Raw genomic sequence first — 26,784 nt, 5'->3', positions numbered from 1 at the left:
TTGATATTACGGACCATAGATTGTGAAATCCCTAATTTCCTTGCAATAGCTTGTTGAGAAATGTTGTTCTTAAACTGTTGGACAGTTTGCTCACGCATTTGTTCGCAAAGTGGTGACCCTCGCCCCATCCTTAGTTGTGAATGACTGAGCATTTCATGGAAGCTGCTTTTATACCCCATCATGGCGCCCACCTGTTCCCAATTAACCTGCTCACATGTGGTATGTTCCAAATAAGTGTTTGATGAGCATTCCTCAACTTTCTCAGTCTTTTTTGCCACCTATGCCAGCTTTTTTGTAACACGTTGCAGGCATCAAATTCCAAATGAGGTAATATTTGCAAAAAATAACGTTTCTTAGTTCGAACATTGAATATCTTGTCTTTCCAGTGTATTCAGTTAAATATAGGTTGAAAAGGATTTGCAAATCAGATTGTAGCTGAGATAGGCTCCAGCGCCCCCCGCGACCCCGAAGGGAATAAGCGGTAGAAAATGGATGGATGGATGTATGTATTTAGTTTTATTTACGATTTACGCAACGTGCTAACGTCACCGGTTTTGGGGTTTGTATATACAGTACATGTGTGTGTGTGTGTGTGTGTGTGTATATATATACATATGTGTGTGTGTGTGTGTATATATATGTATATACATGGGTGTGTGTATATATGTATATACAGTACATATATGTGTTTATATAAACACATATATATATATATATATATATATATATATATATATATATATATATATATATATATATAAATGTTTGTGTGTCTATACATGTATGTGTGTATATACAGTATATATGTATATATATATATTTATATATGTATATATTAAATGTGTATATATACATATATGTGTGTGTGTGTGTGGGAGGGGGGTGTTGGATTGCAGGAAGGGTTACATATAGTTATATTGTTGATATAGTGTACACCTGTAGTGGTGCCAGAGTTGTTTAATGTGAAGCTTTACTTCCCAACATTCACACATCAGTTCAATTGATTTAAACACAAAATAAAAAGAATTTGTTGTTTAGTCATGTTCTGCCTATAGCGTGTGTGTGTGTGTGTGTGTGTGTCTGTGTGTGTGTGTGTGTGTGTTTGTGTGTGTAAGAGTTCACCTTCCTGTCATTGCCTGCTGCATCCTCCGCGTGAAGCCGAGCAGAGTTCAGATGTGTCCTCCGGTGCCGCAACGCTCAGCATTTTGTTCTTGTCAACGTGTGTTATTAACAATGATGATGCATGCATTCACTGGTCAATTTATTAGGTACATCTGATGCAAACAATATGTCCTTGCAAGGATATTAATGCCCGGTATTGATTGATACCGTCACATTCAGTATTTCTACACCCTAACATTACTTCCAAAGGTAGTAATAGTCAGAAATGAAACTTTGTTATAAATTATGAATAGTCAGTGTACAGCTTGCATTACAGTACATATTTACTATCGACTGAAAATGACTCTACAAAACACAGCCATTGTTGTCGACACCTCACAGTGATCATGTCCAAATGGTCCCCAAAGTGAGAATATTTAGTGTGAGCACCACTGTTATCTAGCACTACTTTTTTTTTTTTCCAATCCTATTTGAATTGTAATTTGGATATTATAATTTTTGTGGTACTCACTGGGCTAAATCTGGGACCTCTGGTACTACATTTGGTGCCCTATGCTGGTATGACTGATGACCGCTACTCCATGATGACTGCTGGACCTGGTGGATGTTTGAACTCATTCACCTTCTTTCCTTCTGTTTGAGAATGTCTCACAGTGCTCAATTGAGTTCAGGTCTAAAGAGATACTTTCTGCTTCCTCTGCAAGGCACTTGTTTTCACGTAGGTGTGTGGACTTGTTTTTATGTTGGACACATTCTATGAGGCTCCATTTCCTAAGGGAATGGCTCATGTTCTTCTTTACAATGGTATAGTATGTTTGAATTCAAGGTTGTGAAGTGCCATCCATCCATCCATCTTCTTCCGCTTATATAGGTTGGGTCGCGGGGGCAGCAGCCTAAGCAGGGAAGCCCAGACTTCCCTCTCCCCAGCCACTTGGTCCAGCCCCTTCCGGGGGATCCCGAGGCGTTCCCAAGCCAGCCGGGGGACATAGTCTTCCCAACGTGTCCTGGGTCTTCCCCGTGGCCTCCTACCGGTCGGACGTGCCCTAAACACCTCCCTTGGGAGGCGTTCGGGTGGCATCCTGACCAGATGCCCGAACCACCTCATCTGGCTCCTCTCGATGTGGAGGAGCAGCGGCTTTACTTTGAGCCCCTCCCGGATGACAGCGCTTCTCACCCTATCTCTAAGGGAGAGCCCCGCCACCCGGCAGAGGAAACTCATTTCGGCCGCTTGTACCCGTGATCTTGTCCTTTTGGTCATAACCCAAAGCTCATGACCATAGGTGAGGATGGGAACGTAGATCGACCGGTAAATTGAGAGCTTTGCCTTACGGCTCAGCTCCTTCTTCACCACAACGGATCGATACAGCGTCCGCATTACTGAAGACGCCGCACCGATCCGCCTGTCGATCTCACGATCCACTCTTCCCTCACTCGTGAACAAGACTCCTAGGTACTTGAACTCCTCCACTTGGGGCAATATCTCCTCCCCAACCTGGAGATGGCATTCCACCCTTTTCCGGGCGAGAACCATGGACTCGGACTTGGAGGTGCTGATTCGTGTTGTGATTCTTGTTGTGGTTGTGAAGTGAATTATATTTATATAGCGCTTTTCTCCAGAAACTCAAAGCGCTTTACATAGTGAAACCCATTGTCAACATGGCACTGGGTGCAGGTGCGTCAAGTGTCTTGCCCAAGTACACAACGGCAGTGACGAGGACGGCAGAAACGGGGATCGAACCTGGAACTCTCAAGTTGCTGGCACGGCCTCTCTACCAACCGAGCCACACCGATTCCTTCAATTGACCACAGCTTAGTCCGCTGCAGTGCCGGCAGCACTCATGCAGCCCCAGACCATGATGCTACCACCACCGTGCTTGACTTTCGGAAGGAATCAATTACTTATATGTTGCTAGATATTTAGACAATTAGATTCATTTGTTAAAGTTCAAGTTAAAGTGCCATTGATTGTCACACACGCACCAGGTGTGGCGAAATTATTCTCTGCATTTGACCCATCACCCATGATCACCCCCTGGGAGGTGAGGGGAAGTGAGGGGAGCAGTGGGCAGCAGCAGTGGCCGCGCCCGGGAATCATTTTTTGGTGATTTAATTCCCAATTCCAACCCTTAATGCTGAGTGCCAAGCAGGCAGTAATGGGTCCCATTTTTATAGTCTTTGGTATGACTCGGTCGGGGTTTGAACTCACAACCAGAGGAGGGTAGAGTAGCCAGATATTGTACTCAAGTAAGAGTACTGTTACTTTAGAGATGTATTACTCAAGTAAAAGTAAGGAGTAGTCACCCAAATATTTACTTGAGTAAAAGTAAAAAGTATGTTGTGAAAAAACTACTCAAGGACTGAGTAACTGATGAGTAACCCGTTCGTTTAATGATGACGGCAACAAATAATGCACAAAAACGTAAAAATAGCAATGAGCAACTTCAGAGCCAGGAATATTTCTTAAGCAACTAAAACAATTATATATATTAAATAATAATACATTAACATAAAAAAAATTAAGGCAAACTGAGCCACAATAACTTAACAGCACCATAGATTTGATTTGATTTTTATTAAGGATCCCCATTAGCTGGTTGCCTCAACAACCCACTAGTCTTCCTGGGTTCCACAGTTCAATACAATTACAAGTAAAAGCATATAATTATAACTACACAATACGGAAAAAAAATAAAAAATAAAAGTATCAATAAGAAAACAAGCAAACAATTTACAGTCACAGAATAATAATTACCATATAAATATAACTACACAATATAAAACCAAACAAATCATCAACGAGCAGACTAATTTAAAGACTCAGATAAAATATTACTCTCTTTTTAAAAACCTGTTTACTTTCAATGCCGGTGAGAATTCGAGGCAGGTTATTCCAGAGCGATAAAGATCTATAAATAAAAGATTTCCGCAAAGCATTCTTCCTGAGACGAGGGAGTATAAAATGCCCCTCACTGGACGCCCTGGTATTGTGATTGTGCATAGTGCTACTGTGAACTATTTGGGCCATGAGAAAAGCAGGAGTTTTACTACTGGTTACTGATTTGAACAATATTAGAGTATTAGCTGACAACCTGTTCTGCACTGTTAGCCAGGAAAGAGAAGCATGCATTTGGTTCACATTGGTTCTTAGTGAACAACCAAGAACCAGTTACGACCATAGGCTCAGTAGGCAGAGATTACAAAGGAAAATAACAAGTTAGCCTTTACGCAAACCATAAACTGATAGGTGTGGGCTGCACTTGATGCACTTCTGATGGTGTTTGTATGCATGCATGAGTGTGTGTGCGTGTGTGTGTGTGTGTGTCTCTGTCTATGAGGCTGCAGTGCGTTAATAAATGTCCCCACACGATGTACATTTGGCAGTGATTCATAGCAGAGAAGCGAACATCAGCCTACGGTGACAGCCAAAATATCTACTAACGTTACTTATCGCGATGTGCTTCCTCAAATTTGACGTTGAGTTCAAATTTGGCTCTGTTTGATTGGTGAAACGGAGTCAAACGTCACCAGTGACTACATTTGATTGGTGAAACTAAGTCAAACGTCACCAGTGACTGTATTTGATTGGTGAAACGCAGGCATGCGATAGATCCTACTTTGAAGGTCTGTCTGACAAACCAAAACAAACAAAGCGTGCATTAACAGATCGATAAAAATCAGTAGCGAGTAGCGAGCTGAATGTAGATAAATGGAGCGGGGTAAAAGTAGCGTTTCTTCTCTATAAATATACTCAAGTAAAAGTAAAAGTATGTTGCATTAAAACTACTCTTAGAAGTACAATTCATCCCAAAAGTTACTCAAGTAGATGTAACGTAGTAAATGTAGCACGTTACTACCCACCTCTGCTCACAACCTACCGATCTCAGGGCGGACACTCTAACCACTAGTAAATACTGCTATACAAGATGTACACACTGCTCTTTAGTTTATTTTTGGGTTATCCAATAAGAAGATAACCTGTAGTGAAATGTGAGTACAGTCGTCCCTGATTTATCGCGAGCAATTCGCTCCAGGCCTGACCGTTATAGACAGATTTCAGCAAAGTAGAATTATGGTATGGTATGGTATGCTCTTTATTGTCATTGCACAAGTACAACAAAATATGATTTTCACCGCAAAACCGTTCAGGATTAGACAAACAAACATTGTACAGGGAACAGAACAGGAATCGGTAATGGGTCTGCACTTACGGCGGCCCGTCAAAGGTGGGGGAAAAAGGTAGACACTGGGGGAAGATGAGTAAAAAAAATGTTGATTTCAGACTGGGCTCCTTTTGAGGGGGGCCCGGCTAGCAAGCGTGGAGCTAAACAAAACACAAAATGTCACCAAGGGTGAAAAACGAGGAATGCTAGCGTGTATAAAATGACTACAGCGAGGAGGAAAAAACAGGAGAACGTAAATGTTGCCTATAGCAAACATTGACCCAGCAACTATTGCTGGGTGACAGGAAACTATAAAGGGGAGTGATTAACCAAAACACCTGGTGGGAACACTCATTGCTAAACTAAGACAGGTGAGGAGAATCAGTGCCCATGGAAACCAACAGAAAACAGGGAAAGAGGGTGCACCCAGGAAACAGACTAAAACAGAAACATTACCAACATAAATCATGCCATGACCCGGGTAACGGATCATGACAAATATCTTGTCTTTGCAGTGTAATCAATTGAATAGACGTTGAAAAGGATTTGCAAATCATTGTATTCTGTTTTTATTTACCATTTACACAACGTGCCAACTTCACTGGTTTTGGGTTTTGTAGAATATGCTTTAAAAAAAAACTCATCTGTGATGTCGTGAAGCTGCACTATTTGAAGTGTGATGTGGTGAGAGACATCTAGTCCTATTTAGATACTGTGGAGCACCAAACAACTCACTTGTTGCATTGACAGCGGATTTTCAATGTGTATTAGTACACAGAGGTTGTAAATTTATCGCATTATATAATAATATTATCGGCCGATCAATGCATTAAAATGTAATATCGGAAATTATCGTTATCGTTTTTTTTATTATCTGTATTGGATTTTTATTTTTATTTTTATTTTTTTTTTATTAAATCAACATAAAAAACACAAGATAGACTTACAATTAGTGCAACAACCCAAAAAACCTTCCTCCCCCATTTACACTCATTCACACACATTCACACAAATGGGTTGTTTCTTTCTGTTATTAATATTCTGGTTCCTACATTATATATCAATATATATACGCCATCAGTGTGTGAATGTGTGTGTGGATGTGGAAATACTGTCAAAGCGCTTTGAGTACCTTGAAGGTAGAAAAGCGTTATACAAGTATAACCCATTTATCATTTATCATTTATATCAATACAGTCTGCAAGGGATACAGTCCGTAAGCACACATGATTGTGCGTGCTGCTGGTCCACTAATAGTACTAACCTTTAACAGTTAATTTTACTAATTTTCATTAATTACCAGTTTCAATGTAACTGTTTTTATATTGTTTTACTTTCTTTTTTATTCAAGAAAATGTTTTTAATTTATTTATCTTATTTTATTTATTTTTTATTTTTTTTAAATTACCTTATCTTCCCCATACCTGGTTGTCCAAATTAGGCATGATAATGTGTTAATTCCACGACTGTATATATCGGTTGATATCGGTATCGGTTGATATCGGTATCGGTAATTAAAGGGGAACATTATCACAATTTCAGAAGGGTTAAAACCATTAAAAATCAGTTCCCAGTGGCTTATTTTATTTTTCGAAGTTTTTTTCAAAATTTTACCCATCACGCAATATCCCTAAAAAAAGCTTCAAAGTGCCTGATTTTAACCATCATTAAAATCCAGCGTCCATTTTCCTGTGACGTCACATAGTGATGCCAACACAAACAAACATGGCGCATAGAACAGCAAGCTATAGCGACATTAGCTCGGATTCAGACTCGGATTTCAGTGGCTTAAGCGATTCAACAGATTACGCATGTATTGAAACGGATGGTTGTAGTGTGGAGGCAGGTAGCGAAAACGAAATTGAAGAAGAAACTGAAGCTATTGAGCCATATCGGTTTGAACCGTATGCAAGCGAAACCGACGAAAACGACACGACAGCCAGCGACACGGGAGAAAGCGAGGACGAATTCGGCGATCGCCTTCTAACCAACGATTGGTATGTGTTTGTTTGGCATTAAAGGAAACTAACAACTATGAACTAGGTTTACAGCATATGAAATACATTTGGCAACAACATGCACTTTGAGAGTGCAGACAGCCCAATTTTCATCAATTAATATATTCTGTAGACATACCCTCATGTCAGCAGGCCAGGGAAGCTAGGGTCGATATTCTTCTCTTGATCATCTTCGGTGGCATAAGGGACGGTGTGAGCCAAGACATCCAGGGGGTTTAGCTCGCTCGTCTGCGGGAACAAACTGCCGCCATTGCTTGCCGTGCTACCGAGGCCCTTTGTCCCTGAATTGCTCACACACTCCGGCAGATTCAATGGGGGTCTGGCGGCAGATTTCTTTGACTTTATCGTTGGAAATGCATCTGCTTTGAGTGTCGCAGGATATCCACACATTCTTGCCTTCTCTGTCGTAGCATAGCTTTCGTCGGTAAAGTGTGCGGAACAAACGTCCAATTTCTTGCCACTTTCGCATCTTTGGGCCACTGGTGCAACTTGAATCCGTCCCTGTTCGTGTTGTTACACCCTCCGACAACACACCGACGAGGCATGATGTCTCCAAGGTACGGAAAACAGTCGAAAAAACGGAAAATAACAGAGCTGATTTGACTCGGTGTTTGAGAAAATGGCGGATTGCTTCCCGATGTGACGTTGTGACGTCATCACTCCGAGAGCGAATACTAGAAAGGCGTTTAATTCGCCAAAATTCACCCATTTTGAGTTCGGAAATCGGTTAAAAAAAAAAATGGTCTTTTTTTTGCAACATCAAGGTATATATTGACGCTTACATAGGTCTGGTGATAATGTTCCCCTTTAAAGAGTATCGGAATATCGGATATCGGCAAAAAGCTATTATCGGACATCCCTATTTTTTATCATATAAAAAGTGCAATCTTCAGTGTGTCCCTAATATTTTGGTGGCGATTGTTATGTAATGTGATGAAGTAGCTCCTCCTTGACAGCGACACATTGATATCTTTGCAAAGGCTGACTTTTTGATATAGCTCTTCATGTTGGCTCTTATTGGATTGTGGAGGTGTACCTAAACAATTGCCTGCTGCCTCGACTGCATGCGTGTTTATCTCATCATTTTGAGCCTTACATCGAAATGACACGCAGGCTTGTGTGTAGCGCTGCCTCTCGGCTTTCTGGCTGCATGTTTTGTGTGTATTTTGCATTGTTGCCAGCGCTGCCGGTGCACGTGTATGCGCCTCTGGGGGGTTCGAAGGGAAGTGAAGATGTGGTGGCGGGGGGGGGTTAGAGATTCTCTCCTCCATGCATTCTCTCTCCCTCTTTCCAGCTGAGCCTCCTATCTGGCCCACTTAGCCCATGGAGCGAACGGTAATCAGCCATTCTCAGGAGGGGAGAGAGGCAGCGAGAAATAGAAAGATGCACGCTCAGTAACGCTCTTTGATGGAGGCCCTCGGAGGAGTTTTGTGCAAGGAGCTGGAGGCTGACATCGGAATGGACCGGCTCAGAGAGGCTGAGGCAGGTGCAGGGAGAGGACCAGGAAACACAACATGACAAGAAAAGAAAAGCCTCCAGTTTTGCTGGAGCTGTCGACTCCCTTTATCTATCCTGCTGGCAGAACAATACGTAGCAAGGGACTGAGGGACTGTCCTGTGGTGCCTGGGAAGGTGCACAAAATGTACTGAGCCCATGTTGTTGCATGTGAGGCCTTCCTAGTGCTGGGGACTGAGCATATTGGGCTTTTAAGTCGTCTTACAAAAGAGGAGAGGTGAGCCATGGTGTGAGGCGGGGAAGGGAACACGCGCCGACAGCAGAAGGCGTGTACTCTTAAAATATTCACCTTGCTCTCTTTGTACGCCGCCTCGGATGTGGATGGACATTATGTGTAGGCCTTGTACAAACACTTGGAGGGAGAGAGAGGACTCTGCGTGTGTGTGTGTGTGTGTGTGTGTGTGTGTGTGTGTGTGTGTGTGTGTGTGTGTGTGTGTGTGTGTGTGTGTGTGTCGTACGACATGGCCGCACAAAAACCAAAGATGAATCCATCTGGGTTGTTATCCTGCAGTTCATGACTCATATTATCGTTGACTTTTTAGCTCCAAGAGAAACCTCGAAAGAAGAATTATAAAATATAATGAATACATTGCCATAATATCAACATAAACGATCAAACACAATACATTCATGGATGTGTGTGGATTTCAAATTAAGTTTGTCCAATAAAAAATGAAGAAAATGTAAATAGTCTGTTCCAGGGTCAAGCTGTTCCCATAAGAGAACCATAAAAAGATGAGACGAAGGGAGAGTGGACAGATGTGTGTGTGTGTGTGTGTGTGTGTGTCCAACACATACGCCTAATTATCTTTCGGTTTGGATCGATGTTTCTACAGAATAAATTGTTAATCTTTAATTCTAGTAACAGCTCAGTATTTGGACAGCCTTAGAAGTAAAGATTCTGGGAAGACTCTTCTCTGCAAAAGGAAGGATCCCAATAGTCATATGTTGGTATCAAGCCGATACCAAGTAAACACTACAGTGTTCCTAGGCCCCTTTGTTGATATATAATGTAGGAACCAGAAATATTAATAACAGAAAGAAACAACCCTTTTGTGTGAATGAGTGTGTTTTAGTGTAAAAGGGGGAGGGAGTTTTTTTGGGTTGGTACACTAATTGTAAGTGTATCTTGTGTTTTTTATGTTGATTTAATAAATAAATAAAAAATAATAATAATTTATTTATTTATTTTATTTTTTTATTTCTTGTGCGGCCCAGTACCAATCGATCCACAGACCGGTTGGGGACCACTGCTGTAATACAAACATATCAAACCCAAGGCCCGGGGGCAAGATCCGGCCCGACATATCGTTTAATGTGGCCCGTGAAAGCCTGGGAATAATGTGCATACTTCATCTTTCTTACTAAATGATTTCATTGTTTCCATTTTGACAGAAAAAAATGTATGTAATACTTGAAATTTCATATGTTTTAAACTTTGATATATATACAAATATTCAATTGTTATTGGTGTAAATCTTTGGGCACCTCGCCATTCGATTCTGATTCTTGGGGTGGGGATTTGATTCATAATTGATACTCGATTCAACACGATTCTCGATTCTGATTTTTGTAATGTACTATTTGGTATAATAATAACAACAGCTTACAGGTTACAAAACCTCCTTTTGGTTGCTGACATATGACACATACGTGCACCAAGTAAGCATCGAGATGGCCTACATTTTTTTTTTTTTTTTTTAATTAATTTGTCAAAGAAAAAATCAGGGTTCAAATGTGATAAAGACATTTTTAGCACCCCTAATTATTATATACCGTATGATAGTTTGTAAAAATAACAATAAATACTTAAATATCTGCTTTTCACCTTGACTTACGATTTCAAAGCAACTTATCCATCAATTTGTACGTACAAAATCAAATAACCAAATGCATAAGCAATAATATAATGAGGCGATTATACTTTTACATTCTTAGATTCACTGTTACAAGCGGCCCTCTGAGGGCAGCCATGACTGCGATGTGGCCCTCCATGCTCTAATATGTTGATCATGAATATACTATAATCAGAATAAAACACAGGACAAAGACTTTTTTCTCAACAAAACATAATTGTGAACAATTTACCAATACAAGACAATGTGACAACAGCATCGAAATAATACTATTACTGTATTTTTTGGAGTATAAGTCGCACCGGAGTATAAGTCGCACCTGCCGAAATTGCATAATAAAGAAGGAAAAAAACATATCTAAGTTGCACTGGAGCCCGGCCAAACTATGAAAAAAACTGTGACTTACAGTCCGAAAAATACGGTAATTAACTTTTCCCCATGCAAAATAAAGTTAATGATGCAAAAACTGCTATTGTTTTCCGTTCAAATCCTTTGGCTTTTTGCCCCTAAAACCATTCATACCTTCAATGATGTAAAAGGCTGTTAGTCCAGTGCAATCACAGATTGCTTTAGCCCTCGGATCTTCTCTGGCAAACTTTTTGCTCTTTTAAAATGCCACAACAATAGCAACCACCCCCAGCCTTTCTTTGAGGCTGGTTTTAGTGCAGCTTCTTTAGTCTTCCAAGGCTTTCAAAACACCGTCGTAGCGAAGCTGGCATTTCAGGTGGTTGACTGATAAGGTTTGATGTGTTGAAGCTCAAAGTTTTTTGCCTCTTTGCAAATTGTTTGCAGAAGATGTGGCGCAAGTTCTACGCAAAAAGTATTTCTATGAAACAGTGAAGAATGCAAAACCATAAATACGACTCATGATCGACGCCATGCTTGTTTACATTGAGCTCAGGAGAAGTTTACGACAGACTTAGAGTAAAGCACGTATGGGAAAAGGAGAGTTTGATTTGTGCGCTCGAACCCACTCGTATCTAGAGATAGGTTCCGAATTTTGTACTTTTATAGGTACCGACCAAATTCCGTCGATAGTACTACTTCTGAGTCACGTAAAATCAAACGGAACCTTTTTTGATACATTTGTAGTGCGAGATGTCACATCCAGCTGCACGGATTAAGGGAAAACAGTTTGTATTTGTAGCGAACTGCCTCCAAGGAATGTTGCAAGTTTCCATGCCATCAAAGAAAGAAAGCAAGCATAAAGCATGATAGAGAGACGATGTTCAAAAGTAAGGCCCTACTTTTTAAAATGCATGAATATACATGGATATACCATATACCAGTGGTTCTCAAATGGGGGTACTTGAAGGTATGCCAAGGGGTACGTGAGATTTTTTTTTTAAATATTCTAAAAATAGCAACTATTCAAAAATCCTTTATAAATATATTTATTGAATAATACTTCAACAAAATATGAATGTAAGTTCATAAACGGAACATCAAATTAAGTAGGCTATTCCAATCATTACCATAAACCCAAAGTTTCCCCCATGCCATGACGGTTTGACCCTACCTGGCGGTGCCACACGGCGCCAACTGTCAATCAACTATGGATGTAGAAAACAATGGAGGCTTGGTTAAAGCGTAGCAGTAATGCAGCTGAAAACAAGGAGGAACATGTGCCAAAGAAGGCCAAACCAGAGCCGGCAAAATTCAGACAGTATTCCGAAGAATATGTGTTAATGGGATTTACGGCTTCGAGTTGCAACCACCCCAAGGCATTGTGTTTTTTCTGTGGAGAAGCGGCATCTCCGGACAAAACACGCTTGCCATGTCAGTAAGCCACCTGATTTTTTAAAGGGGAACATTATCACCAGACCTATGTAAGCGTCAATATATACCTTGATGTTGCAAAAAAAAGACCATATATTTTTTTAACCGATTTCTGAAGTCTAAATGGGTGAATTTTGGCGAATTAAACGCCTTCCTAATATTCGCTCTCGGAGCGATGACGTCACAATGTGGCGTCACATCGGGAAGCAATCCGCCATTTTCTCAAACACCGAGTCAAATCAGCTCTGTTATTTTCCGTTTTTTCGACTGTTTTCCGCACCTTGGAGACATCATGGCTCGTCGGTGTGTTGTCGGAGGGTGTAACAACACGAACAGGGACGGATTCAAGTTGCACCAGTGGCCCAAAGATGCAAAAGTGGCAAGAAATTGGACGTTTGTTCCGCACACTTTACCGACGAAAGCTATGCTACGACAGAGATGGCAAGAATGTGTGGATATCCTGCGACACTCAAAGCAGATGCATTTCCAACGATAAAGTCAAAGAAATCTGCCGCCAGACCCCCATTGAATCTGCCGGAGTGTGTGAGCAATTCAGGGACAAAGGACCTCGGTAGCACGGCAAGCAATGGCGGCAGTTTGTTCCCGCAGACGAGCGAGCTAAACCCCCTATAGACCCTAGCTTCCCTGGCCTGCTGACATCAACTCCAAAACTGGACAGATCAGCTTTCAGGAAAAGAGCGCGGATGAGGGTATGTCTCCAGAATATATTAATTGATGAAAATTGGGCTGTCTGCACTCTCAAAGTGCATGTTGTTGCCAAATGTATTTCATATGCTGTAAACCTAGTTCATAGTTGTTAGTTTCCTTTAATGCCAAACAAACACATACCAATCGTTGGTTAGAAGGCGATCGCCGAATTCGTCCTCGCTTTCTCCCGTGTCGCTGGCTGTCGTGTCGTTTTCGTCGGTTTCGCTTGCATACGGTTCAAACCGATATGGCTCAATAGCTTCAGTTTCTTCTTCAATTTCGTTTTCGCTACCTGCCTCCACACTACAACCATCCGTTTCAATACATGCGTAATCTGTTGAATCGCTTAAGCCACTGAAATCCGAGTCTGAATCCGAGCTAATGTCGCTATAGCTTGTTGTTCTATGCGCCATGTTTGTTTGTGTTGGCATCACTATGTGACGTCACAGGAAAATGGACGCTGGATTTTAATGATGGTTAAAATCAGGCACTTTGAAGCTTTTTTTAGGGATATTGCGTGATGGGTAAAATTTTGAAAAAAACTTCGAAAAATAAAATAAGCCACTGGGAACTGATTTTTAATGGTTTTAACCCTTCTGAAATTGTGATAATGTTCCCCTTTAATTACCGATACCGATATCAACCGGTACCGATATCAACCGGTACCGATATCAACCGATATATACAGTCGTGGAATTAACACATTATCATGCCTAATTTGGACAACCAGGTATGGGGAAGATAAGGTACTTTAAAAAAATAAAAATAAAATAAAATAAGATAAATAAATTAAAAACATTTTCTTGAATAAAAAAGAAAGTAAAACAATATAAAAACAGTTACATTGAAACTAGTAATTAATGAAAATTAGTAAAATTAACTGTTAAAGGTTAGTACTATTAGTGGACCAGCAGCACGCACAATCATGTGTGCTTACGGACTGTATCCCTTGCAGACTGTATTGATATAAATGATAAATGATAAATGGGTTATACTTGTATAGCGCTTTTCTACCTTCAAGGTACTCAAAGCGCTTTGACAGTATTTCCACATTCACCCATTCACACACACATTCACACACTGATGGCGTATATATATTGATATATAATGTAGGAACCAGAATATTAATAACAGAAAGAAACAACCCTTTTGTGTGAATGTGTATGAATGAGTGTAAATGGGGGAGGAAGGTTTTTTGGGTTGTTGCACTAATTGTAAGTCTATCTTGTGTTTTTTATGTTGATTTAATAAAAAAAATAAAAAAATAAAAATAAAAATCTGATACGGATAATAAAAAAAACGATACCGATAATTTCCGATATTACATTTTAACGCATTGATCGGCCGATAATATTATTATATAATGCGATAAATTTACAACCTCTGTGTACTTTTTTTTTTTTTTTTACCACAAAATAATACACATTGAAAATCCGCTGTCAATGCAACAAGTGAGTTGTTTGGTGCTCCACAGTATCTAAATAGGACTAGATGTCTCTCACCACATCACACTTCAAATAGTGCAGCTTCACGACATCACAGATGAGTTTTTTTTTAAAGCATATTCTACAAAACCCAAAACCAGTGAAGTTGGCACGTTGTGTAAATGGTAAATAAAAACAGAATACAATGATTTGCTAATCCTTTCCCCCAGGAAAAGAGCGCGGATGAGGGTATGTCTACAGAATATATTAATTGATGAAAACTGGGCTGTCTGCACTCTCAAAGTGCATGTTGTTGCCAAATGTATTTCATATGCTGTAAACCTAGTTCATAGTTGTTAGTTTCCTTTAATGCCAAACAAACACATACCAATCGTTGGTTAGAAGGCGATCGCCGAATTCGTCCTCGCTTTCTCCCGTGTCGCTGGCTGTCGTGTCGTTTTCGTCGGTTTCGCTTGCATACGGTTCAAACCGATATGGCTCAATAGCTTCAGTTTCTTCTTCAATTTCGTTTTCGCTACATGCCTCCACACTACAACCATCCGTTTCAATACATTCGTAATATGTTGAATCGCTTAAGCCGCTGAAATCCGAGTCTGAATCCGAGCTAATGTCGCTATAGCTTGCTGTTCTATCCGCCATGTTTGTTTGTGTTGGCTTCACTATGTGACGTCACAGGAAAATGGACGGGTGTTTATAACGATGGTTAAAATCAGGCACTTTGAAGCTTTTTTTAGGGATATTGCGTGATGGGTAAAATTTTGAAAGAAACTTCGAAAAATATAATAAGCCACTGGGAACTGATTTTTAATGGTTTTAACCATTCTGAAATTGTGATAATGTTCCCCTTTTAAGGAGACTAAATGCAACAATGCAATATTCAGTGTTGACAGCTAGATTTTTTGTGGACATGTTCCATAAATATTGATGTTAAAGATTTCTTTTTTTGTGAAGAAATGTTTAGAATATACAGGTAAAAGCCAGTAAATTAGAGTATTTTGAAAAACTTGATTTATTTCAGTAATTGCATTCAAAAGGTGTAACTTGTACATTATATTTATTCATTGCACACAGACTGATGCATTCAAATATTTATTTCATTTAATTTTGATGATTTGAAGTGGCAACAAATGAAAATCCAAAATTCCGTGTGTCACAAAATTAGAATATTACTTAGTGGACCGACACCAGCAGATGACATGGCACCCCAAACCATCACTGATGGTGGAAACTTTACACTAGACTTCAGGCAACGTGGATCCTGTGCCTCTCCTGTCTTCCTTCAGACTCTGGGACCTCGATTTCCAAAGGAAATGCAAAATTTGCATGGTTGGGTGATGGTTTGGGGTGCCATGTCATCTGCTGGTGTCGGTCCACTCTGTTTCCTGAGATCCAGGGTCAACGCAGCCGTCTACCAGCAAGTTTTAGAGCACTTCATGCTTCCTGCTGCTGACCTGCTCTATGGAGATGGAGATTTCAAGTTCCAACAGGACTTGGCGCCTGCACACAGCGCAAAATCTACCCGTGCCTGGTTTACGGACCATGGTATTTCTGTTCTAAATTGGCCCGCCAACTCCCCTGACCTTAGCCCCATAGAAAATCTGTGGGGTATTGTGAAAAGGAAGATGCAGAATGCCAGACCCAAAAACGCAGAAGAGTTGAAGGCCACTATCAGAGCAACCTGGGCTCTCATAACACCTGAGCAGTGCCAGAAACTCATCGACTCCATGCCACGCCACATTTACGCAGTAATTGAGGCAAAAGGAGCTCCAACCAAGTATTGAGTATTGTACATGCTCATATTTTTCATTGTCATACTTTTCAGTTGGCCAACATTTCTAAAAATCCCTTTTTTGTATTAGCCTTAAGTAATATTCTAATTTTGTGACACACAGAATTTTGGATTTTCATTTGTTGCCACTTCAAATCATCAAAATTAAATGAAATAAACATTTGAATGCATCAGTCTGTGTGCAATGAATAAATATAATGTACAAGTTACACCTTTTGAATGCAATTACTGAAATAAATCAAGTTTTTCAAAATATTCTAATTTACTGGCTTTTACCTGTATCTCTATCACAATCCCCAAAGAGGGCACTTTAAGTTGATGATTACTTCTATGTGTAGAAATCTTTATTTATAATTGAATCACTTGTTTATTTTTCAACAAGTTTTTAGTTATTTTTATATATTTTTTTCCAAATAGTTCAAGAAAGACCACTACAAATGAGCAATATTTTGCACTGTTATACAATTTAATGAATCAGAAACTGATGACATAGTGCTGTATTTTACTTCTTTATCTCTTTTTTTCAACCAAAAATGCTTTGCTCTGATTAGGGGGTACTTGAATTAAAAAAATGTTCACAGGGGGTACATCACTGAAAAAAGGTTGAGAACCACTGCCATACATGCAACTAATTAACATCGATTTTACATGGCAATTTTAATGGCTACAAATGAGGTAATGAAAACTACAACTAAGATGCATGTTACAATCAAACAGCTGATGTGTAATAAGTACAATATTTACAGTGTAAACACTTTGTAGGACCCAACCAAAACAAAACTGGCACATTAAACTATGATTTTTTTTTCTACATTTAAAGCACTTCCATGTGGTCCACATAACATGTAATGGTGGTTCTGTGGTCAAAATAATGCTTTGATCATGTTTTACAGACCATCTTCAGGCCGCTTTCTGACCGTCTCTTCAGGATTCCTCGTTCTGTGTGCGGTCTTGTTTACATGCCTTCACTTCGGTTGTGTCTTCTCCCCGTTATCCATGTTGCAGTTTTTAGCGCATCCATAGCGAGTTTACTGACAGATATAAGTTCGAACTATACGCTCATTTGTATTAGAAATGGCAACAGCAGACTATGCATGTGCATGTACGAGTCAGTCTGCCCCACAACGAGAGGGTAGAGGAAAATAAAGAACTTTTAGACAACAGCGTCGGACTACACCGGCGAACTTTATCATACATGGAGATATCCGCTGACCTCACATTTGAAAAAAAAAAAGTCACAATTGAGGCACATTCCAAACGGCTCATTTGGGAGAAGTATGAAGAAAGGCAAGATTGTTTTATTAAAAATGTCAATATACAAAAACGGGTACCAAGAGGTAAGAAGTTGGTTTTGCTTAATAGTTCCCCATTTATGGCAAAGACTACTTCCTTACTACAGCAGCACACCATAATCTATACCAGTGGTTCTTAACCTTGTTGGAGGTACCGAACCCCACCAGTTTCAAATGCGCATTCACCGAACCCTTCTTTAGTGAAAAATAACATGTTTTTTTTTCAAATTCAAGACAAAGTTATATGTTTTTGGTAACACTTTATTATGGGGAACATATTCTAAGTAACAATGACTTAATTTAGAGTTATTTGGTTAGGGTTAGGGTTAGAGGGTTAGGGCCAAGGTTAGAGGGTTAGGGTTATAATAAGGCCATGCCGAATAAGGCATGAATAAGTACTTAATAATGACTAGTTAAGAGCCAATATGTTACTAATTTGCATGTTAATAAGCAACTAATTAATGGTTAATATGTTCCCCATACTAAAGTGTTACCATGTTTTTTTACTGGTGCACAAAATGAACCGTGCATGAACATCACCTTGTTCAAAGAACAAAACCAACACAGTGCATAAACTCACAACAAATTACACTCCTGCAAATCAGTCTGACTTCTGCTGTTGCCGTATCCGTAATACGCCGATAGGGAGAAGTTTGTATTGACACGATGAGTCGGGTGTGTTTTGACCTCCGCCGAACCCCTTAGGGTTCGATCGAACCCAGGTTAAGAACCACTGGTCTATACACTACTGCCATCTAACGTCTTGGAATTGCAACTGAATACAAAGTCTATTACTGTAGCACTTGCAAAGGAGACTCAAAGCGTAAGAAAACAAGAACTGGACAGCCTTTTTAGGTCATCAGTTCAGTGTAAAAAATATATATATATATACAGTACAGGTCAAAAGTTTGGACACACCTTCTCTTCATTCAATGTGTTTTCTTTATTTTCATGACTATTTACATTGTAGATTGTTACTGAAGGCATCAAAAGTATGAATGAACACATGTGGAGTTATGTAAAAAGGTAAAATAACTGAAAACGTGTTTCGTATTAGAGTTTCTTCAAAATAGCCACCCTTTGCTCTGATTACCGCTTTGCACACTCTTGGCATTCTCTCGATAAGTTTCAAGAGGTAGTCACCTGAAATGGTTTTCACTTTCACAGGTGTGCTTGAAGCTCATCGAGAGAATGCCAAGAGTGTGCAAAACAGTAATCAGAGCAAAGGGTGGCTATTTGGAAGAATCTAGAATATAAAACATTTTTTCAGTTATTTCACCTTTTTTTCTTGTTAAGTACCGTATTTTTCGGACTATAAGTCACAGTTTTTTTCATAGTTTGGCCGGGCTCCAGTGCGACTTATATAGGTTTTTTTCCTTTTTTATTATGCATTTTCGGCAGGTGCGACCTATACTCCGAAAAATACGGTACATAACTCCACATGTGTTCATTCATAGTTTTGATGCCTTCAGTGACAATCTACAATCTCAATAGTCATGAAAATAAAGAAAATCAATTGAGTGAGGTGTGTCCAAACTTTTGGCCTGTACTGTATATATATAATTTTTAACAATTAACATTTATTATCACATTAAAAAAAAAAACCACACAAAACTACCAACTATGTGGACCATTTTGTATCAATTCCCAGGTATCGTATTAGTTCAATTGTGAATTCGGAACCCATCCAACCGGCAGCACAGTACGGGTCTCCTCGCCTCGTTAGAGCCATGCAAGTTTAGCAAAACAAATCCTGCAGGGTTTGTTGAGATCTTGCCTTCTGTCCTTTCCAGCTGACACTTTTCAACTCCAATGGAGGATCCAAAAGGTGGGCGTCAATGGGTTGTCTTTTTAAGTCTTTTTCATCCCTTGGATCTCTTCACTCGCTGCTAAAATATGAATGAAAGTGTTTGTTTGTATGAGGAGGGTAATACTTGCCAGCGACCATCTGTCACTCTCACTTGGAATGATGGCTAAATCGCCAGCACCAGCGTGAGTGATAAACAAGTACATCTGGACACTGCCATCGGCGCACTCAAAGTGTTCTCAGCCCAGATTTGACCCACATCGGGTATTTACCAAGGGATCAGTGCCAAATAATCCAGAGTTTAATGAAAGTCTCTTTCCGGTTCTTCGGGCAATGTCGGGCTAAGTGTTGACAGGATCCTGGGAAAGCAGGCAAACAAGTCACGTTGTTGTTTTCCCTCTCGTATACAGAAGCGAGACGGTGCTGCATCAGTTCTGCTGCCCCGCCCCCGAGCATCCTGATGTCGATGCGAGCAACTCTTCCAGGTAAGACCCACACCCATCGAAAACATGCACACCAACTTGCAAATAAGAGTGACGTGCATGCAGAGGTGTCCAAACCTCTTCCACAGAGAACTGCATAGAAAAAAAATAATCAAATGATGCAAGGGGGGCAACATTGATATTTTTTTTCCAGGATGTCAACAATAAAATATTAACTAACGACAAGATTTAATTAATTTAAATCAGGGGTGTCAGACTTGTTGAGGGCCACATCATAGTAATGACCACCTTCAGAGTGACGCTTAAATTATTTTATTTTTTTAATTATGCATGCAGAAAATAACATGTAATAATCATGATTAATCAAATTTTAAGTGTGATTAAAAAAAAAAGTATCTTTTGACAGCACTGATATTATTGCACAATTACCGATGCATTTAATTACTCTATTAGATTTTTTTTTCTGTTGCTTTGAAATCACAAGCAGATATTTAACTACCGTATTTTTCGGACTATAAGTCGCAGTTTTTTTTCATAGTTTGGCGAATAATATATATGTTTTTTTTCCTTCTTTATTATGCATTTTCGGCAGGTGCGACTTATACTCCGGTGAGACTTATACTCCGAAAAATATGGTACTTTTTTTTTTTAATACAGTATAGAATATTATAATATTTGCCATGATCAGATAAGATTAAAGTTGAAAAGATGTGCATTTTTTTTGGTGAAGTTGAGTAAAAAAATAAGTATTTTATTGACACACATTTTTTGGCCCCATAAAATGCTATGACAGGCCAGATCGCCCAGCTCAGTTTGTTCGCGTAATCGAATAAAACACACTTGATAGCCTGAATGCGTATTTAAGAGAAAATCTAATTTCTCTGCTTGCCGTAACCTTCATTCTTTTTTTTTCTAACTAATGCACATCATCAACATTGAAACTGCACCTGTAACATGTGTGCATTATTACGTAATAACAACAAAAAAACAAAACTCCGCGGGTCGCCGCCTGTGGTATTTATTGCAATGGTTGTGCGAAAACTATGTCCACGTATTTAAAGTTCTGGGCACTCCATGCAGTTCATAATGTATTAATTTTTGTTAGTTTCACTAATTAAACGATTAATTGAAGCAACAGAATAAAACTTTCATGGATTAAACATTGCAGCCCTTGTTAAAACACAACAATCATATGTGTGAATGCTCCAAAGCATTCACACATATGGTTTTTATTCTTCTTCTTCTCCAGATTTTGGTGCGCTCTAACCTTCCACATTTTTAATCCGATTCAAACCGTTCCAACTTCAAACTGTTCAGCCTATTCTGGAATTGCGGTCTGTCCCTTGTTAAATTTAAAAAATGTCCAGATTTTCCAGAATTTCAGGTTTTCCGGGACATTTTTCCCGTTCAAAATGAATTGGCCATTTTTCAAACTGTTCAAACCATTCCATCTTCAACATACCGTATTTTTCGGAGTATAAGTCGGTCCAGAGTATAAGTCGCACCGGCCGAAAAAGCATGATAAAGAAGGAAAAAAACATATATAAGTCGCACTGGAGTATAAGTCGCATTTTTTGGGGAAATGTATTTGATAAAACCCAACACCAAGAATAGACATTTGAAAGGCAATTTAAAATAAATAAAGAATAGTGAACAACAGGCTGAATAAGTGTACGTTATATGAGGCATAAATAAACAACTTAGAAGGTGCCTGGTATGTTAACCTAACATATTATGGTAAGAGTCATTCAAGTTACTATAACATATAGAACATGCTATACGTTTACCAAACAATCTGTCACTCCTATTCGCTAAATCCCATGAAATCTTATACGTCTAGTCTCTTACGTGAATGAGCTAAATAATATTATTTGATCTTTTACGCTAATGTGTTAATAATTTCACACATAAGTCGTTCCTGAGTATAAGTCGCACCCCTGGCCAAACTATGAAAAAAAACTGCGACTTATAGTCGAAAAATACGGTACTTTAGTGTGTTAAAATCTGTTAATATAAATAAATAAATATTTAACATTTAACAGTAACATGTGCTGTCTGTTGTTATCTTGCTTTCTTACACTTTCGTGTAATTTGCAAGTACTATATTAGACCATAGTACTATAGATATACTATAGTACTACAGACTATAGTAGACTGTGCATGCAATTGCAATTCCAAGACGTTAGATGGCAGTAGACTATAGTGTGTTGCCTTAGCCAGGAAGTACCGTATTTTTCGGACTATAAGTCGCAGTTTTTTTCATAGTTTGGCCGGGGGTGCGACTTATACTCAGGAGCGACTTATGTGTGAAATTATTAACACATTACCGTAAAATATCAAATAATATTATTTAGCTCATTCACGTAAGAGACTAGACGTATAAGATTTCATGGGATTTAGCGATTAGGAGTGACAGATTGTTTGGTAAACGTATAGCATGTTCTATATGTTATAGTTATTTGAATGACTCTTACCATAATATGTTACGTTAACATACCAGGCACGTTCTCAGTTGGTTATTTATGCCTCATATAACGTACACTTATTCAGCCTGTTGTTCACTATTTTTTATTTATTTTAAATTGCCTTTCAAATGTCCATTCTTGGTGTTGGGTTTTATCAAATACATTTTCCCCCAAAAATGCGACTTATACTCCAGTGCAAATTATATATGTTTTTTTCCTTCTTTATTATGCATTTTCGGCCGGTGCGACTTATACTCCGGAGCGACTTATACTCCGAAAAATACAGTAGTCTTTTCCATTAAGTTGAATGTAGCGATTAGGATTGACAGATTGTTTGGTAAACGTATAGTAATCTGTCACTTCTAATCGCTAAATCCCATGAAATCTTATACGTCTAGTCTCTTACGTGAATGAGCTAAATAATATTATTTGATATTTTACGGTAATGTGTTAATAATTTCACACATAAGTCGCTCCTGAGTATAAGTCGCATCCCCGGCCAAACTATGAAAAAAACGGCGACTTATGCTCTGAAAAATAGGGTGTTCCACTCATCCTGGACATTTAAACGATCATTTTTCCAAGTTCAAAAAAATTCCAGGAATTCCCAGAATTCCCGTTTTTTCAACACCTTTTTTCCACTCTTTTTCTGTCGACTACTCCTTCAACATTTTCCACATCAACCGTTCCACCGTCAAAATATTCCTCTTAATCAGGACAAAAAATGAAGTTGTTTTTTTTAACTGCAAAAATTCCTGGTTTTCCCGAAATACCAGGTATTCCGTAATACCATTTCTCAATGAAAAATGTTACTACTTCAACATTTCTCGACCAATTAAAAAAATTCCAACACCAATTTAGAACATTCCCATTTTTTAGCGTTTTCAAAAAAAATTCCCGCTTTTCCCGAAATTCCCAAATTTCAATGAAATTCCCATTTAATGGGACATTTTTCCAAGTTGCACAATTCCCACATTTTTCAACTTATTCAAAGCATTCCAACATCAATGCATTCCACTCATCCTGGACATTCAAACTAACATGTTCCCAAGTCCCAAACCATCCATCCATCCATTTTCTACCGCGTGTCCCGTTCGGGGTCGCGGGAGGTGCTGCATTCGGGCGGAAGGCGGGGTACACCCTGGACAAGTCGCCATCTCATCGCAGGGCCAACACAGATAGACAGACAACATTCACACTCACATTCACACACTAGGGCCAATTTAGTGTTGCCAATCAACCTATCCCCAGGTGCATGTCTTTGGAGGTGGGAGGAAGCCGGAGTACCCGGAGAGAACCCACGCAGTCACGGGGAGAACATGCAAACTCCACACAGAAAGATCCCGAGCGCAGGATCGAAACCAGGACCTTCCCAAACCAAATTCCGGTTTTCCTGGACATTTAAACTCTTCAACATTAAAACCATTCAAACTACTCTTACATTCATATACTACATTCTGTCAGCATTTCAGTTCAACTTCAGCATTGACGCTTTCACACGCAACTCCTTCAAAAATTGCATCTAGTTGTAGTATGGACTACAAAAAAGTCTCCAAAATGGCCATGACATTGTTCAATATGATACATTTTCTGTGTGTGTGTGTGTGTGTGTGAGATACATGATGCTGACCGCACAAATTATGTGTGTGTGTCTGTGAGTGTACTTGTGTGGTCACATTAAACACTGTGTAACAAATAGCTCTGAGGGCCTCAAGGGTATTGAACACAGGCTTGAGTCAAAGCAATGAGCTGGAGAGTTCAGTACCGATATCATCAATACACAAACGCCCATAGCAACGGCGTGATGACGCAACTACCATAGTAACAAGGGAACAAGAAATTCCACAGGCCACCGGAGTCACGTTGGCTTCTGCGTTTGCGCGTGAGCAGATTGTGTGTTTGTCGTGCGGAACGATTTTGTGCGTAAACGCCTCCCTGCAGGAGGACAGAAGTCCGTATTGCAATTCCGTCATTGGCCTCGTACCGTCATCATCAGCACAATGTCACCTTGCTGTTGCTTTTTTTCTTTTTTTTCCCCCTTCAAGAAGGACATTTCAGCTATTTTCATTATGCCTTGAAGGAAACTTGATTTACTGCCAGCAGTTAACACAAAACAACATGCATTATTTTTCATTGGCTTGCCTGTTGATGTGTCCTATTCATTTTAATAACTGCCATACACATTTTCTGTGCAAAGGGTTTTTGATTCATGTGTGTTATATTCAGTAGATCAGTTCCTTTTCATTCATTTAGATGGAAATATGATCTGTCACTGTCCAATAAAAAGCATGTTTCTGCGAAGTATAGCAATGGGGCCAACACAATAATAAACACGTCAGGTTATCAGAATTTATTTGTAATGATAAATATAGTTATAGGTTTTATGGAAAATGTATTCATTTTTTGGTTAATTTTATCCTTTGTTGTTTTATCATTATATTTTAATTATTTTATGTGTACATGTTAATTTTATCCTTTGTTGTTCTTATTATCTTTTCATGATTTTATCTGTATATTGTAAAATGACCTTGGGTTTTTTGAAAGGCACTTATTAGTTAAATGTGTTATTATCACTATTGTTTTTGTTGTTATTATTATTATTATTATTATGATTATTATATATTTTTTATTATCACTATTATTATTATTATTAATGGCAGGGGAAAACATATTTAAGAAAAAAAACGTAATTTTACCAGAAAAGGAATATTGAAACAAGGTGTATTTTTAGAAGATTAAATTAAAAACAAATATATGACAACAATTATTTAAAACATTTTATTATTAATACAATATTTTCAGGAAAGTGTTGCCCTTTTGAGAGTAAAGTTGTAAAGAAAATAAAAAATAAATATGTATTTATAAGGGTGAAGATGAAATGTCACAAGAAGAAAGTCATACTTTTATGAGAAAAAGCTGTAATAATAGGATGACAATATTTGTTTCATACAAGAAAAAGTGTTTTCTTTTTTGCAAACATTTTACCAGAGTAAAATTAAAACATTATAAAATTACAAGCATTAATGTTGCCTGCAAGGGTTATTGTTTAGGACCTTTCTTGTTTTCTTGTAATGTAGATATAATATACATTTTATAAAAAGTAACATTCTGTTCAAAATGTGGAAATACAAGCTTCTAATTTGAAAACAGTATTATGATGTTGTACATTCTGGATTTTTAACTCAAATATATATTTTTTATTTATTGGTGGTTATTCTACTGTGGATCTTTAAAGTAAATTGTGTAAAAAGAATCAATATCATAAAAAGGGATGGAAAAAATGGGTAAAATGGAAATACTGTACTGTACTTACATACAGCACATTATGTCAAAATCATTATTATTATTTTTTTAAACAAAATATATTAGAAGACCACTAATGACTGACCTGTTATCATTCATGGTTTAAGAGAACAAATCTACAAATAAATATCCATATTCATCACAATTAGGAGGAAAAGAAGAAAAATGGCCGTTCCGGCCGCATACAATGAGTAGTTTTCAGGCTGTCCATCCTGGCTGTCATGCATGTGCACATTCACAAAAGAGATCTTCAAGAATAAAAGGATTTAAAAACAAACACTATGGTTGTTGTTATATTCCCGTTGAACTAATGAGTAAATCATCATCTTTTCCAAACACTGCTTTCATATAATAACATTATCCTCTTGGTGTGTGCGGGTGTATGAATGGGGCGTAGCCAGGGATGGCTACCTTTCACATTTTAATCAATTTGGTACCAGTGGGAATCGATACCGGTACGCAACAGTATCGATTTTCAGTACCGTATTTTTCGGAGTATAAGTCGCACCAGAGTATAAGGCGCACTTGCCGAAAATGCACAATAAAGAAGGAAAAAAACATATATAAGTCACATTTTTTGGGGAAATGTATTTGATAAAACCCAACACCAAGAAAAGACATTTGAAAGACAATTTAAAACAAATAAAGAATAGTGAACAACAGGCTGAATAAGTGTACGTTATATGAGGCATAAATAACCAACTGAGAACGTGCCTGGTATGTTAACGTAACATATTATGGTAAGAGTCATTCAAATAACTATAACATATAGAACATGCTATACGTTTACCAAACAATCTGTCACTCCTAATCGCTAAATCCCATGAAATCTTATACGTCTAGTCTCTTACGTGAACGAGCTAAATAATATTATTTGATATTTTACGGTAATGTGTTAATAATTTCACACATAAGTCGCTCCTGAGTATAAGTCGCACCCCCGGCCAAACTATGAAAAAAACTGTGACTTATAGTCCGAAAAATACGGTACTTTAGTGTGTTAAAATCTGTTAATATAAATAAATAAATATTTAACATTTAACAGTAACATGTGCTGTCTGTTGTTATCTTGCTTTCTTACA

The 26,784-nt window shown here is 38.6% G+C and overlaps 1 protein-coding gene across 2 annotated transcripts in view; it reads left to right on the top strand.

Moving 5' to 3' along the window:
• Nucleotides 1-26,784, top strand: part of iqsec3b (IQ motif and Sec7 domain ArfGEF 3b) — a 157,923-nt gene that overhangs the window by 3,729 nt on the left and 127,410 nt on the right. For both annotated transcript variants that reach the window (XM_061925013.2, XM_061925014.2), the window contains exon 2: nucleotides 19,902-19,976. In XM_061925013.2, coding sequence (XP_061780997.2) covers nucleotides 19,902-19,976 — 75 coding nt within the window. The remainder of the gene's footprint in view (nucleotides 1-19,901; nucleotides 19,977-26,784) is intronic.

Source organism: Nerophis lumbriciformis, linkage group LG29, assembly GCF_033978685.3.
Source record: "Nerophis lumbriciformis linkage group LG29, RoL_Nlum_v2.1, whole genome shotgun sequence".
NCBI classification, from domain to species: Eukaryota; Metazoa; Chordata; class Actinopteri; order Syngnathiformes; family Syngnathidae; genus Nerophis; species Nerophis lumbriciformis.
The sequence above is the reverse complement of the archived record's forward strand: the minus strand, read 5'-3'. Positions and strand labels throughout refer to the sequence as shown.